This window comes from Labeo rohita, chromosome 19, assembly GCF_022985175.1.
Source record: "Labeo rohita strain BAU-BD-2019 chromosome 19, IGBB_LRoh.1.0, whole genome shotgun sequence".
NCBI classification, from domain to species: domain Eukaryota; kingdom Metazoa; phylum Chordata; class Actinopteri; order Cypriniformes; family Cyprinidae; genus Labeo; species Labeo rohita.
The window spans coordinates 33,240,938-33,258,496 of NC_066887.1; the positions used below are offsets into that span (position 1 = coordinate 33,240,938).

Here is a 17,559-nt window from a genome sequence, read left to right on the forward strand (position 1 = left end):
GAATGCAATTATTATTTTTTGTTTTGGCAGTCTCTTCCTCTTAAAGGGATATGAATCATTTACTCACCCTCATGTACAGCTCTTAAAAAAAAAATTAAAAGACCACTCTGAAGTAATTGGAATCAAATAATACCTACTGACCATGCCAAAAGAGTTGAGAAAAGAAAGAAAACTTTGAGTGAGGAAAAGTAGGGTTCAGTTCTGGCTCCATTAGCAGATACAGTGAGGGATACAGTGAGCATCAGGTTGTTTTTATCCTTCAAATTTCAAAGACAGAGCCAGAGGTGCATAAGAAAAACGTCAAGCTGCAGACATTGGGGACAACAAAGCTGCAGACCAGCAGAGGGCGAAATCAAATCTCCACTGAGTGGAATGACCGCCAACTCATTTGAATGTCACTTAAGAACCATATGACAACAAGCAACCTGTAAAAAGAATGGCAAATGGCAGCTGGGAAAGAAGTGGCATAAAGTCACAGCCAATGACAGTTGAAAACAGTGATCAGTGAGAACCTTCATCAATGATTGAAAATCAGAGCCAGGCTGATGTTTTCCTAAGTTAAAACATTATTGCTGTTTAAAAATGGATGAACCTGAATTTTGCCTTTTTTGAGGTCTAAAAACATTGCATCGTTTTTCTTATTTCAATATTTTTGCAAATAAATGATTTAAATGACAATATGTTTATTTGGAATTTGGGAGAAATGTTGTCAGTAGCTTACAGAATAAAACAATTGTTTATTTTACTCATAAATAGTAAAACCAGAGAAACTGATAATTTCCCAGTGATCATGCATTTTCTTTCTTCATAATATCCTTTTCTAAATTATAAACCTGTTAAAGATTGTTTTCAAATTAAAATCATTGTGATAGTACTGGAAAGTATATTTGACTTTATATTTGCATTTTTTTTTTTCAGATTCTCCAAAGTATTGCTAATCATGTTGTTTTCCACCACCAAAAAAAAAAAATTCAGCATGCAATATGAGGTCTTTTAATTATTTAGTAATGGCAAATTTAATGCATCCAGAAGGTGTTTAGAATGGTTTGATTCTCACATATATAGATCATACCTGTATTTTTTTTTCTCTCTAGTGGAGATTTAGATCAGTTGGAGTCCAGGAAAAGGCCATCTGAGCAAATTATGTCCAAATTATGTCACTAATGAACCATTAGCTCTACTTTCATTGCTAGACTAGTTAGACACAAGCATATTTTTAGAGAGCATTTGACTAAACAAAATTTGTAGTGTTTAGATGAGTAGTCAATTTTAATTCATTTACTAAGTTTTAAATGTGTACATTTGATAAAAGTAACTTTGGCCAAGTTTTAGGGGTACAAAGCATGTAAGTGACCTAAAAGCATATGGACTGAAAGCCACAAAACTCCAGTTGTTTTTTTTTTTTTTTTGCAGGTTCTTCTCGGATATTAAGTCTGATTTTCCACCAACTCGCTGCCTTTGAATTACAAAAGAAAAGCCATTCTGAGCACTTTTGAGATATTTGAGCTTGAATTTTTTTTATTTTGCATTTCATAGACATCTGTAAACAGAATTCTTTTGTTTTCTAAAATAAAGGCCCAAAATGTACACAGCTAACAAAAGAAACGTCACATAATGTAAATAAGTTGTCACAGAATAAGAATATGTGAACAACTCAATTTTGACAAAAATGTCAGGTAGAACTTTATAATTCCAAGGCAGCGAAGTGACTCACAGTCTGTCTTTCATCACCGTCAGTTATGCAGCAACCAGAAAAGAACTAATACCTGTCCTACAACAGATAAAACAGCTTCTAGACATACAACGGAGGTCATGGCATTTGCAAGGTACACAAGGACTGCATAACTAACCGATCAGAAGCAATCTTTTTCCTTTTAGCAAAAAAGTGGGAAGGTAATTTAGTAGGAATTTAATAGAAAAAACAAGGAAATAGTTTTGCTTTACTTTTGTGATATGGAATTGTAATGTATTTGACAGACCTGGAACTACTTTACTTTAAATCCGACCGACACAGAGATAAAGTACGGTGGTTACATTTATTTAACTGAATTATAACATTTATCTGAACATAAGCCAGTACTTGACACACAGAGCAGAGTAGATAACAAATTGAAGTCTGTTACAGATTCCAAATTACATGACAAAAATTATAATTAGTAACATAATCCATTACATTACATATTTTAGGTAATAAAATCAAACTACTTGACCCACAGATAATTTGACAAAGGCTGACATGAAAGTGCTAGACACTTGTGTAGTCACTGTCACAGGTGCATCTCAAAGGTTTTAGCTGGTTGACAAACTGAAAGAGTTGATGATCACATCAGCTGGAAGAGTTTGAGAACCGCAGTGGAGATGATCGTGTAAATCGGAAGTCCAGACAGCCACGCGAACCCCATTGGTGAAAGAGATACCGCAATAGAAATGGTGCTGGTGGTTGTGCCAATGGTTGTGCAGTTGCTTGTGCCGTTGGTTGTGCAGTTGGTTGTGCAGTTTGTAAGACCATAGGTTGTGATCATTACAACCACTAACAGTAGTATTTGAGTTTTAGAAGCCATATTCAGGTCTTTCACTATCTAGAAAAGGCAAAAATCAAGAAAATTCTATGATAATGTTCCACCTTTTTAAATGTTTTTAAAGTCATATTCTGTATACTAATATTTCATAACTAAGGCACATCCCAATATTAATACATTTAATAAAATCACTTAGAAAACATAACTTGTATATATATATATAAGAGTCATATTTACTGTTCGCGATGGATGTTCGTTCTTGGTGTCTGTCGATTCTCTAGAAGGATGTTAGTGTAAATACCAGAGGTGAGCTTGGGTTTTTATTTGAATATTATGCATAAAATGAACAACTTGGCAAGAGGCGGAGATGTGATGTTACTGCAGGATGGAAGTGAATGCATGTAATATTTTTCGTTTTGCCAGTCTCTTCCTCTTAAAGGGATAGTTCACCCAAAAAATAAAAAATCTGTCGTCATTTACTTTACCCTTATGCACAGCACCGAAAAACATTAAGAGGCCACTCCAAAGTTTTCTTAAATCAGCATCTCTTCATGCATGGCAGCCATTCTGCTTAATGAAGTATTGAAGCAATGGAAAAAACAGCAGTAGTGCCTCAAAAGTAGTTGGAATCAAATAACTATTGACCATGCCAAAAGAGTTACAAAGAAAAGTTTTGAGTGAGGAAAAGAAGGGTTCACTTCTGGCTTTACTGGCAGAGGGATACAGCGAACGTCAGGTTACTTTCATCCTTAAAACTTCAAAGGCAGCGGTTCATAAGAACAAGGGAAAGCTGCAGACATTGGGGAGGGCAAAGCAAAAGACCAGCAGAGGGCGAAAAGACTCTCCACTGACCAGGATGACGCCAACTCATTTGATTATCACCCAAAGAATGGCAAACGGCAGCTAGGGTTGAAGTGCACAACGAAAAGCCAGGCTGAGGTTTGCAAATGACCATAAGGACAGCATCTGACTAGTCCAAATTGTAGCTTTGCCCAGCATCTCGTCGTCTAATGGTTAGACTGAGACCTGGAGAGGCCTACAAGCTACTGTGAAATTAGTTGGAGGACTGGTGCTGATCTAAGGGTTACAGCAAGGCTGGAATCAGGCACAATCTCCAGATCTGAACCCCACTGTAAACCCCTCAGTTGTGATCAAGAAGAAGATGGATGCTCATGAGTATCAAACAAAGCCAGACTGCTTGAATTTAATAATACATATAAGTCGTCAACCAACACCAATGTGAAAGACTATTGGAGAGCATGCCGAGATACGTCACTGTATTGAACCATAATGCTGAGTGCATTTGATTGGACAAAATTTGTAGTGCAAGATAAGTAGTCAATTTTGATTCATTTACTAAGTTTTAAATGAGTACATTTTATAAAAGTCACTTTAGTATTAGGGATACAAAACACATATGTGGTTTAAATATATGGACTGAAAGTCACAAAACTCCAGTTGTTTTATTGGGTCTTTCATGGCCCTTGAGATTCATAATGTCTAGTTTTTCGTTTAGCAGGTTCTTTTCAGATTTTGCATCTGATTCTCCACCAAAGTTTTTATCATCGACGCCAAATTTGTTCGTCACATCGTCAACGTTATGCATTTACCAGGAATGAATTTGCAAATACCTGTACTGCATCAGGTAAAACAGCTTCTAGACATACAACAGAGGTCAGGCCATTTGCAAAGTAAACAAGTACTGTATAACAAGTCAAACTAGATGCAACTGCTTTCCTTTCAGGAAAAAGTAAGGTAATTTAGTAGGAAAAACAAGGAAATACTTCATCATTTTTATCCTATTATTATCTTTTGCTGTTGTAACATGTAAGGACTTTGTAAATAACTGACATCATTTGGGAAAGTGATAAAGAGTTCAAATAATTCAAATCATTTAATGCACAGCTAGCCATAGATTATTCCATTTATATTCCATTTAATAGTTAGTATAATCATTATTATAAAATGGTTATATGCCAGCATTGACAAGTTATAGCTGTCATTGATGTTTGCAGTGCTAAATTTGACTGGAATTTCATTAGTCAAGGCTTGCTGTCCACAATCCAACACATAAATACATTTATTTAATTGATTTATAACATTTATTTGAACATAAGCCAGTAGCTGACACACCGTGCTGGGTAGATACAAATTGTAGTCTGTTTCCAAATTACATGACAAAAATTGTAATTAGTGACATAATCCATTACATTACATATTTTAAGTAATACAATCAAAGTACTTGAATGTTTTTAGATTAATTTTGAGCCAACTTGTTTATCACATTTATTAAATAGCATTGTCTTGTACCTTGCTGATATAAAAATACAAAGAGCAAAATATTAATTTCCTTGTTATGAACATTAAGCATTAAGTCAAGGTTTTCCAAACTTTGTGAAGGAACTGCAGAGGCTTTGTGAGTTTAATGAAAAGCTTATACTTAATTAAATCATAGAATGTAAAAGCAAATAATTTTATCATTACAACAATCAAACGCCTACTAAAAAAAAGATTAAACATCCAATAACAACCCGTATGCTGGTTGACAAACAGAGAGTTGATGATCAGATCAGCTGGAAGAGTTTGAGAACCGCAGTGGAGGTGATTGCGTAGATCAGAAGTCCAGACAGCCCCGTGATGCCCATAGGTGAAAAAGATGCCGCAGTGGAATTGGTGCTGTTGGATGCGCTGGTAAGACCATAGCTTGCAACCATTACAGCCACTACCAGTAGTAGTATTTGAGTTTTAGTAGCCATATTCAGGTCGTTCACTATTTAGAAGGGGCAAAAAACGAAAATTAAATGATAATGTTCCACCTTTTAAATGTTTTTAAAGTCATATCTTATATACTAATATTTTATAACTAAGACATCCTAATATTAACACATTTAATACAATCACATACAAAAAACATAACTTGTATAAACATATATAAAATATTCATATTTACCGTTTGTGATGTACGTTCGTTCTCTGTTCTGAGAGTCTGCCGTTTCTCTAAGGTCTGTCAGTGTGAATGGCAGAGGTGAACTTTGGCTTTATTTGAATATCATGCGTTAATCAGTATCCCTGCAAGAGGCGGAGATGTGACATTACTCCAGGATGGAAGTAAATGTATCTATTATTATTATTATTATTATAATTATTATTATTAACCCCCTGAAAGGGATAGTTCACCCGATCTATGCCAGGGGTTCTCAGTTCACCTACTTACTTGGACAAGTTGCAACAATTCATTAAGACGGCTAAAGAGTCCTAAATGAACAGATTAAGATAAATACAGGAGTGCATGTAATGAATTACACCTACTTATGTTACTATGTAATCAAGTAGTTTTTTCAGGTACTTGTACTTTCATGAGTATATTTTTAAGTCTGTAATTTTACTTAAATTTACTTAAGTAAATTGAATCTCTTATTTACATATTGTCTACACTGTTATAATCCTCAAGTGTGCAGACTCAACCTACTTTTATCTCTTAAATGAAATTTAATATTTACCTCTCTTTGTGTTTATAATATTATCCTTTTTTCAATTTATATGTATTTTATTTTATTTTGTATGTAATTGTTTCTTAAACTTGCAGATTTGATGTCATTCCTATAAATGACTCTCTGTTTTGTTTGTTGTCGTTTGATACATAAATAGAAAAAAAAACATGTGCTTTTGTTTATTCTAAATATTTTTATATAAATGCATGCAAATCTATTAAGAGGAAATGTTTATGTAAATTATCTTTTAAAAAAGGAGACAGTATGTACTTATATGTCTATGGTATGAAGTACGATGGCTGAAAAAGGCATTGGGTGTTTTTGCATTAGAGAAAAGGAATTGCAAAAGTTGCAAATTGATGGCATCTCAGTAAAAGAGACTGTAAAGTATCTGGGTGTTTAATTAACAACAACAACAAAAAATATTAATAAATAAATAAATAAGCTATACAACAGCTACTTTTTTCTGGCAGGGTCAAAAAACTCCAAAGCATCTTTAACCTTTGACTCAAAGAAATTTTTCCCTTTCTGGGAGATTTGTTTTTTTTTGTTGAAATATTATATGGACAAAAACTTTTTTGCACATGTAACAAGATTTCAGAATTACATTTAAAAAGTCCTCCATAGCACGTCAGCACCAACAGCCTTGTGGGAAGCGTGCGTCTCTCTCTAAAGTCAACAGATCTTGCTAATAGAACTACCAATCTCATTATGACATTAATAACATTATGATGCTTTCTGAAGTCATTTTTACCCCCCTTTAACTTGACTTTGAATTTCAGGTGAAAACTGCCATTTTGACCTCCCTCTACAAAATAGTGGATTACTCAGTAAATATTCATCCATGACATTAAATATTTTGGCTTTCATCACTATACGTCTATCTTTCTTCAGAAAAAAAATATTAGCACAATCAAAAATTTGAGCCGGGGAAGTTTTTGAAATTTGGTTGATTTGACACAGAATGACCCAAAGTTAATTGAAAAGTAATACCTTGTAACTGCTCTCTCTCACTTTGTCTCTTTCATACCTTTAATTCTATCTATCTATTCCATCTATTTGGATGTCTTTGTTTATCTGTACATCTGTTTGCTGTGTTCTGGTAATGTTTTCTGCAGCAAGTTTTATTTAAGTTCCCTGAATATTCTCCTAAAAGGTAGGCCAACATTCTCTAAAAACATTCTAAAATGTTTATTGGTAACATTATTAGAACATTATCCTTTAACATTCTAATAAAGATTTAAGCGGGAAGATTCCCATTGGACATTGGATGTGGAATGTTGCTCAGATGTCAAATTTCGGTTGAAAGTAAAAACCCAGCTCAAATCAAAAACAGCATTACCAGCTTCACTTATTTTAAACCAGATTGACTTTATTGCCGTCATACATTTACAAATGGTCTTATTGAGATTAACAGAGGTTTAGATGTTGATGTCTATTTGAAAGTAATAGTTTGGTTTGATGTTAACAATGTTAACATGTTTTGTTAGTTGGGCAGTTTGACTCTTGATATTTGGATGTTTTTCTTTAGCTGCTGTAACTATGTTTATGGCAAAAAAAAAAAAGGGATCAGATGATGCTGTTTGCTTGCTGATGATTAAGATATCATCACATAGCAGTCTGATTATCACATTTCATTCAGTCTAGTCTATGGTATTACTAAACATTATTTATTATAGCAACTCAGTGGTTCTAGAGACTAAGATTCAGCAGAATTTTAATCAGATAATTTGAAGCATTAAAAAAAACAACAACCTTCATAGTCACACAAACATCAAGAATCAGTGTATGAATCTCAACAATGGTGACATGCTTCATGCTGTGATGCATTCTAGGTGCATCATATAAAACTCATCCATTGCTCCCAGAATGCATTGCAGCATGAATCATGTCAACATTGTTGAGATTCATACACTGATTCTTGATGTCTGTGTTTTAGCTTTCGGTAGTACAAAGTGATTTGTGAACAATGTATTTTAAATATTACAGATATAAACAGCCTACAGATTATCTGATTAGAACACTGCTGGAGCTGTTGAAATGCATTACTACAGCCACTAATATGAAATTAATTGCATAGATTAAACTCTAGATGAAATCAGTTGATCAGATCACTGTATGGTGTAAGCTTTAACATCAGCAAGTAGCCAACATCATCTGATGACATTTTCTTTTGCTGTTTTTGCCATAACAAACAGTTACAGAGGAACATTCAAAAAGCAAAAGTCTTAATTGCTCAACTAAAGCAAACACTTCTCACCATAATGGTGACAGCAAACCAAACTATTACTTTCAAACAGACATCATCTAAACCTCTGTTAATCTCAATTTTTTTTTTTTTTTTTTTTTTTTTTTTTTTGTAAAGAAATAAAGTCAAGAAATAAAGTCAATCTGGTTTATAGTAAGGGAAGCTGGTAATGTTTTTGGACACTGGAGCTTGACATCTGTGACCCTGGACCACAAAACCAGTCTTAAGTCGCTGGGGTATATTTGTAGCAATAGCAAAAAATACATTGTATGGGTCAAAATTATAGATTTTTCTTTTATGCCAAAAATCATTAGGAAATTATGTAAAGATCATGTTCCATGAAGACATTTTGTAAATTTCCTACTGTAAATATATCAAAACTTAATTTTTGATTTGTAATATGCATTGCAAAGAACTTAATTTGGACAACTTTAAAGGCGATTTTCTCAATATTTTGATTTTTTTCCACTCTCAGATTCCATACACTGAAATAGTTAAATCTCGGCCAAATATTGTTCTATCCTAACAAACCATACATCGATGGAAAGTTTATTTATTAAGCTTTCAGATGATATATAAAGCTCAATTTCGGAAAATTGACACTTATGACTGGTTTTGTGGTCCAAGGTCATATCTAAGGTTGGGTTTTCACCAAAATTTGACTTATGAGCAATGTAAGTCAACATGTAGTGTGATGGGAAGCTTTATTAGAATGTTAGAGGATAATGTTCTAACAGTGTTATCAATAAACATTCTTTGAATGTTTTAAAGAATGTTATCCTTCCTTTTAGCAGAACATTCTGGGAACTAAAAATAAAACTTGCCACTGAAACGTTCCTAGAACATGAAAAAATTCTAACTGGGAATGCGCTTTTGTTTATTCATATCTTCGTGCAACTGCATGCAAAAATATTAAGAGGAATAGGCTCATGTAAATTATCAAGAAGGCAAGATATGGCAATATGTCTGAAGAACATGCGCGTGTAGACTGAGCTCAAGTCAGCCAATACAATCGCGGTTTACGAGTGACGTAATGTTACCTGGAAGTCGGTTGATAATGCGCTTTTGTTTATCATAAACAATTTATACAAATACACGCAAATATTGGATGAAAAAACCGTTATGTAACCTTTCTTTGTTTTAGAGATAAAAAACAAGCAGGGCGAGGGAGCAACACGTTTTTAACTTCAGAAAAGCGTTATGGATGTTTACCATGTTTACTAACGCACCCCGTTTTTAACCAGGCCGGTGGAACCTTTTGAATACATGACAGATTCTGTAATGATTGCAAAATCACTGACATGAACTTTTGGACTCACTTTTACGCAGACTGTCTCACATGAGTCCGCGTTCAGCCTCCCCCTCGTCATGGCGCTCGTGTTGGCCGGCTTCGTGCTCTGTTTGAGCGGCCTGCAGCTCATCGTCGCCGCCGATCATCCGTCCTATGTGGCGGCGGTGTACGAGCACCGCGTGCTGCTGAACCCGAACCCCAGACACCCGCTGGACCGGAGCTCCGCTCTCGAGCATATGAAGCAGAACCTGCATGTGTTTGAAGAGCAGGCAGCACTGGCAGCACAGCAGGTACACAGACAGAAAAACAAACAAAACCAGTGCAAGACTTTGTAGAGGATTACTGCCGGATCGAATCAATCACGAAGAATTTATCATGCAACCATTAACACACAAACACAAAACCTCAAAAACAGATCTTTTAGAATACTTAATAGCATTAAAATGCACCAATTTACAAATTATACTTTAGTGGTATAGATACTGACCTAGTTAAAAACAGTGTTTGCATGAACATGATCAAATTCAGTAAACTTTTACTAATTTGTTTAGAGGGTTTGCACTTACGATTTCGTCAGTTACCCGGATGCGCGGCCGTACTAGCGATACTAGGATGTAAACAACAGCATCGATTGCATGATTGATGTAATACTGAATACGTTGTTCTGCTAATTTATGAAGTCTAAACCAAGAAAAAGACGCGTGGAAGCTGCTATATTATATAGAGAAGGACTTAGTAAGCAGAAAAAGGTGCAATATGTTGACAAACTAAAGTTCAAAGGTGGTAAAAATATGAACGAGCAGTATAAATTAAGATATTAGCTAAATATTTTACCTACTTGACCAGAAATGATAAGAACAACCTTGAATGTTGTCAAGATTCTTGCCCTGTAAATCCTGGTTCAGTTTGCACTCTTCCCCTTGATTTGTTATAACTTTTGGCGGTCTATAGTACACCAAATGTATACAGCCCAATAGTACAGCCCAAAACATGACAATAAATGACATTTTCAGCAGCAGTAATCAGCAAAAAATGTGAGTTTCATTCATTTCAGTGGCATTGTTTACATTCAGCGCCACCAATATGGCCGATTAATCATGCGCCATGAAAACACTCTATTGTATTATTATATATCTGTATAACTTCTAAGTATAGTATGCACTACTGCAATATTATAAGCTTTTCAGTTTTAGTGATCAACATCTCAGTGGTTTATTTCACCTAAATAAATAAAAATTCATAACTAAAACACTCTCCATTAAGATGTTTCATGTGCCTTAAGTTAAAAAAAATATTTTACACTATAATTAATATATTAATAATTACAATGACATGAATTAACATGAATATCATTTTAAAAGCAAAGTCTAAGGTTAGAAATCTAGTGACATAGGTTTCCATGACATTATTGAGATTATATTTGTATTAAATCATAAAAATTGTGTTTATTTATGTAAACATTAAATTATGTACATTTTAGTATCTAATAGCAAAATAATGAGCAAAGTCAAAACCCTTCTGACTTCTAATTTATTTGCCGTATAGTTTAAGTAAAGTTCTGGGTAAGATCACACAATGTACAGTAGGACATAATCAAGATGTGTGTGTACTGTATTTCTTGCACAGGGTGCTCAGATAATAGTGTTTCCAGAAGACGCCATCCATGGGTTCAACTTCACTAGAGCTTCAATCGCTGGTTATCTAGAGACAGTTCCTGACCCCCAAAAGGTCACATGGAGTCCATGTGCAGATCCACACAGATTTCCAGATACTGAGGTACAAAACTAATATTTGACATGAGTACCAATTTTAGAAACACTTTACAGTCAGTTTTTAATTTAGTAATTTCATTTTTTTAAAATAATTAAAAACATAAATTGTAAATATTATTATTATTACAGTTACCAGAAAACAAATGTAAGTAAAATAATAATAAATAATTAGTCTTAATGAATTCTTATAAATTATTTTAATCTATTTTAGTTAATAAATTCTCAAAAAATTATTATATGTTAGTATAATTTTTTAGATATTTTAGATATATATTGTTGTTTCTTTCTCAGGTTCTCCACAGTCTCAGCTGTATGGCTCAAAAGAACCTTCTCTTCTTGGTGGCCAACATGCCGTCCCGTCAGAGCTGTAACCAAACCGCGGACCCTCGCTGTCCTGCAGACGATCAGTACCAGTTCAACACCAACGTGGTGTTCAGCGATCAGGGAGTCATCGTAGCCCGATATCACAAGCAGAACTTGTACTTTGAGGCGGCATTTGATGCTCCGCCTGAGTGCAAGTACATCACATTCACCACACCGTTTGCGGGCCGATTCGGGGTGTTTACTTGCTTTGACATCCTGTTCCGCGACCCCGCGGTGACTCTAGTGAAGGAAATGGGCATCCGACAGATCGTGTACCCGACTGCGTGGATGAACCAGCTCCCCCTGTTGGCCGCCGTACAGTTTCAGCGCTCGTTCTCGTACGCGACGGGTGTCACGCTGCTGGCTGCCAACGTCCGAGCCGCCGAGTACGGGATTACTGGCAGCGGCATCTTCACACCGTGGGATTCGCTCATTCATCATGACGCAGAGGGGAATTCTGGGAAATTGCTAGTGCGTAAAGTACCAGTTTTGGATCCGTCATTTACTGGGGATGACAAGCATAAACTGGTGCCATTTTCTGGCTATCCAAGTACAAACGAACCAGAAAACATGCACGTCGGGTCTACGAGTAGTTTTAACGCTAATCTTGATGGAGAATACTGCCAGAAAGACTCTGAATGTGCAGAAGGAGCTTTATCTAGTACCTTTAACTCCATCATGATGTATGATAATTTCACTCTGGTGCCTTTGCAAGGCACTGAAGGGAATATAAGCATTTGTAGTGGTTCAGTTTGCTGCCACCTGCTGTTCCGGAGGTCAGATACGCGTGAGTTTTATGCTCTAGGCGTCTTCGACGGGCTCCATGTGGTGCATGGGACGTATTACCTGGAGATTTGTGCTCTGGTGAGGTGCACAGGTGAGGAGCAGAGCAGCTGTGGAGGAGAATCTGAACATGCTCAGACTCTGGTGGACTTCAGGCTGACGGGGACCTTCACAACTCCATACGTGTTCCCTGGGATTCTGGGAAGTGGGATGACGCTGTATGTTCCAGATCATTCCGGTTGGGAGGGTGGAAATCGTTTTTACATGAGCCGGATGGGAATGAGCGCCGGGCTTGTGACTGCGATGCTGTATGGGAGACACTATGAGAAGGACAGCGTCTAAAAAAATAAATTTTTATAGGACAATGATTGTAGTGTACTACAAATTAGATCATTTCACCCTAAAGAAATGCATTTGTTCACCTAAAAATGAAAGTGGACAATTCTGTCATCATTTTAATAAAATGTTTTAATCCTATATGATTTTCAGTGTTTTAAAAAAGAATTCATGCTGTTCTGAATGAAAACAAAGCTCCAAAACAACAATTAAAACCTTTCATGTGCTATATTTTGAGTTTTTTGTCTTACAATTGCTTTATGTGAGAAACACACCCAAATTTAAGGTATTAAACCTTCCTCTTCCTCTGAGTAAATGATGATACAGCTTTCATTTTGCACTAGAATTAACTCTTTAAAGCAAATGAGTTTAATTTGAATCCATTCGTTCACGTTCATTGTTTAATTTGTAAACGATTATATGTTTTCAATGAAAACTTAAATTACTCACTAAAAACAGCAAAAGAGACACTCGTTTATCGACTGGTGTTTACATACAAAAATAAATCTTGTCAGGCATTTATAGTATTTACAAAAAATATTTAAATATTAAAATAGATAATATAGAATGTTAGATGGGTAAAAAGATACCTGGAATGAAGAAACTAAATATATAATTATTTAAAATAGATAATACAGAATGTTGGGAATGTTGGGAATGTTGGTCAAGAATGGGGCCAAAAGATGTCTGAAATGGACAAAATGTTTTTATAAATATTAAAATGGATAATAGAGAACGTTAAATATTATAAAAAGGATCCCTAAAATGGGTAAAATAAATATACAAATATGTAAAATTTCAAATGTCATACAAAATGTTAAATGGGGTAAAAAGATACATTGTAACTATAAATGTATGCAAATATCAAATAAAAATATAAAGTATAAATATAGGTGCAAGCAGCAATTAAGGGGCTAAGCACTAGGCAAGCAAGTAATTGCAGCCATTTAAAGATGACTTTAGTCAAAATGGTTGAAAAATCATAGAAACAACCACTAGTTGAGAACAGTTTTGACTAATCAACTTGAATTCCATAATTTCTTGCTCAGATGGTCTGAGCCAATTTTGGTGAAAATCAGACAAACTGTCCAGGATGAGTTATAAAAGGTAGGTTTTTCGAACTATTCAAAATTGGGTATGGTTCAACAGTTTTGTTTTTTGGCCAAACCATTCAGAAGTTATAAGCAAAAATATCTATTTTTCTTATCTCCTGACCACTAGGTGGCGCTGCGTCAGCAGGTAACCTCAGGTCATGCTTGTCATGACACACACCAAGTTTGGTCTCAATACGCCAAACCGTTGCAGAGATATAGCCTCGTATCCATTTTTAAATGCTTTTCGTCAAATTCATTTGTGCGTTGTTCGAGAATGGTTTGACTAATCAACTTGAATTGCCAAACTTTTAGCCAGCATGGTCTGAAGATGATCTGAGCCAATATTGGTGAAAATCAGACAAACTGTCCAGGATGAGTTAAAAAAAAAAAAAAAAAAAAAAAGGTTTTTGTGTTTTTTGGCCAAACCATTCAGAAGTTCTAAGCAAAAATATTCATTGGTTCATATCTCCTGGCCACTAGGTGGCACTGTGCCGAAACACTGCAGGTAGCCTCAGGTCATGCTTGTTATAACACACACCAAGTTTGGTCTCAATATGCCAAACTGATGTAGAGATACAGCCTCACATTTATTTTTGCATAATTTGTCAAATTCGTGCGTTGTTCAACAACGGTTTGACTAATTAATTTGAATTTCATATTTTTTGCCAGCATGGTCTGTAGATGATCTGAGCCAATTTTGGTGACAATCAGACAAATCGTCTAGGACGAGTTCGAAAAAGTTGATTATTCGAACCATTAAAAATTGGGTAAGGCTCGACTCTGCATGCTCCTTCGAATCTAAAGAGATGGTTTTGTGTATTTTGGCCAAACCATTCAGAAGTTATAAGCAAAAATATTAAATTTTCATATCTCCTGACCACTAGGTGGCACACCACCAAAACACTGCAGGTAGCCTCAGGTCATATGTGTTATAACAAACACTAAGTTTGGTCTCAATACGCCAAACCATTGCGGAGATATAGCCTCACATACAATTTTACGTGCTTTTCGTCAAATTCGTTTGTGCTGCTCGAGGATGGTTTGACTAATCAACTTGACTTCCATAACAAAAAGTTCGAAAAAGTACTTTTTTTGAACTATTAAAAATAGCGAAAAAAACAAAACGATTTTACATTTTGGTGTTCATCCGACTCAGCATGAACATGAGTGAAACTTTGGACAAGTGGTGGCACTAGAGAGTTTGAGTTAGAGACTCCAAATTTGCTATGGTTAATGTTAAGACTCGTAAGCGGTTCTATGAAGAAGAAGCAGAAGAAGAAGAATAGGAACGCCAATGGACACAATAGGTGCACCTTTGGTTTTCTTATAGGCATATTAATTTATGTTTTACATATTCTTTAAACATAAATTAATATATAATTATTTTTAATATATATTATACATAATATACCCAAACTTGGCCCATCCTGCACTCCATATGAAGAGTTCAGATGCAAAACCAGCTAAAAGCCACCTTGATCAAAAATGAGATAATGATACTAAGTGAATGCACCTGACACATATTATACGTCCATCAAATACTTTCACTTCAAATTTGCTAAATTCCAGCCTCAGCCCAATCAGAAGTATCAGTACTTACATAGAAACCTATACAAAGTAGCCAGAAAGATATGCAAATTTTAAAGAAATACATCAGATGGATTTAGAGGTATTTGCATCTGAACTTTTCATATTTTCACGTCTGCCGATTTTCTGTAATAAATACAGACTCTATGGAATCTTATGGCAAAAATGATTTATTATCTAGAATTATTAATAATTATTAACAATGTACCAAAAGGTCAAGTCACACACCTGATCTTTTCATTGTCTTTGAACTCTTATAAAATAACCGCACACACACCATTCAAATTCACAATCTTTCTTACACACACACACACACACACACACACACACACACGTCAGGAAGAATGCTATAATTCCTCACAACAGCAGAGGAATAAATACTCCGTTTGAACCCTGTGAAAGGCTTTTTTTGCTCTTCATTTTTTCATAATAAATAATCCATGATGATGCAAACCTAAATTCAATCTTCATGCACAAACGGGGATAAAAGTAACGTCTGCGGCTCTTGGTCCCTGATGTCTTTAGTTTTACCTCCTCACGTTTCTCATACTGGGAATGCTGGGAATTACAGTCCCACAGCAACATGAGCCGTTCACTTCTCATAAAAGAAAACAAAATGGCTTTAAATAATGAATAGCAGTGATACTTGAGGGTTCAAACAGCTCGATACTGTATAGAATAAACAAACTAGACGGTAGCGTGGGCCATTTCTGTGGCACTTATTTTCCTGTTCTTCCGCTTTCTCCTGAGACTTCAGCAACAGCGGTCATAAAGGGACGGCCCTAATTAGCATATAGTCACCTTTCAGCCAATGAGGTGTTCGTTTAAGACACTGAGGGGCGTGTTGTCAGTACGTTTCTGAGTCTGAATCGTTGAGTTCGTCATCGGGGACGATGAGGCCGTCCTCACGGCCCAGGCTGTTGAATTTGCAGAAGGAGACGTGCTCGGAGCGCAGCACGGGTAAAGGGTCAAAGGTCACGGTCTTGGATGGGCTGGAGTAGTGGTTGATGGTGGTAAAGGTGAGGCTCGACATGGTGCCGGTGCTGCAGGGAGAGATGGGCATCATGGAGGCGAGAATCAGCGCCAAACAGTCGGCCACGTCTTTGTTCGGGGCGCAAGCCAAAGCTGGAGTGTAACCTGGCAAACACATTTTATTAAATTAAATGTTCAGACATGCAAAACTAAATCATGTTTATTCATGTTGTTTTATTTGTAAACCATTCAGTGGTTTTATTGCATTTACATATATTCATTTAGCAGACACTTTTATCCAAATTGACTTACAAATCAGTTGAGTCAATGCTTAAATGACTTACTAATAACATATTTATAGACTGGCAAGTACCTAAACAACAACAGTCAAATCTAGTCAAGCAGCATTTATTAAACACATTTGGTACTTTTAATACTAAAATATACAGTAGAGTGTTAAATGTTGTAACAGAAGTATTAAATAAAATAAAAAAATAAATAAAAATAAGAAACAGTAAGTGCATGGATTTAATAAACCAAAGCTGGAGTGTAACCTGGGTAACAAATTATTGCAAATAAAATTATTTTAATTATTAAATAAATAAATGTTTAGGCATGAGAAACAAAATTGGAAAAAAAAAGTCTCTTCTGCTCATTAAGGCTGCATTTATTTAATAAAAAAATATAATAAAACTGTAATATTGTGAAATATTATTACAATTCAAAATAACTTTTCTACAGTACTTGAATATATTTGAAATATATTTTAATATATTCTAAAATTTTATCCTGTGATGGCAAAGCTTTAATACAACTATTTTTTAATAATAATAATAATAATAATAATAATAATAATAATAATTATTATTATTATTATAGTGTGTGATGTTTCTTCAGTGAAGTGAGGTTTCAACTTAATTTCTGTTATTATTTATTTTATTTTTGCAACTAGCTATTTTATTTTAGTATAAAAGAGATGCTATTATATTTTCTAATGTATTTAAAAAAATCTTTTTAATTTAAATTTTTACATTTTTTTTTTAAGTTTTAGTAATTTTGTTGGGTTTTTCATTTGTATTAGTTTTTTTAATGTGTGTTTTTAT

The 17,559-nt window shown here is 34.9% G+C and overlaps 2 protein-coding genes and 1 long non-coding RNA gene across 5 annotated transcripts in view; 1 reads left to right on the top strand and 2 right to left on the bottom strand.

Annotated features, from left to right (window-relative positions):
• Positions 1–4,607: 4,607 nt before the first annotated feature.
• On the bottom strand, positions 4,608–9,727 carry LOC127181799 (uncharacterized). Its single transcript, XR_007829817.1, has 3 exons — positions 9,578–9,727; positions 5,470–5,588; positions 4,608–5,289 (listed from the first exon to the last, which is right to left on the bottom strand). It is a non-coding gene; the product is annotated as an uncharacterized LOC127181799 (long non-coding RNA).
• btd (biotinidase) overlaps positions 9,604–17,559 on the top strand; it is a 182,260-nt gene continuing 174,304 nt past the window's right edge. The window contains exon 1 of the mRNA XM_051136732.1: positions 9,604–9,839. Coding sequence (XP_050992689.1) covers positions 9,627–9,839 — 213 coding nt within the window. The 5' untranslated portion in view covers positions 9,604–9,626. The remainder of the gene's footprint in view (positions 9,840–17,559) is intronic.
• The window catches only part of LOC127181792 (serine/threonine-protein phosphatase 6 regulatory ankyrin repeat subunit A), a 41,576-nt gene continuing 39,653 nt past the window's right edge, over positions 15,637–17,559 (bottom strand). For all 3 annotated transcript variants that reach the window (XM_051136729.1, XM_051136728.1, XM_051136731.1), the window contains one exon: positions 15,637–16,621. In XM_051136729.1, the coding sequence (XP_050992686.1) occupies positions 16,332–16,621 (290 nt within the window). In that variant the 3' untranslated portion in view covers positions 15,637–16,331. The remainder of the gene's footprint in view (positions 16,622–17,559) is intronic.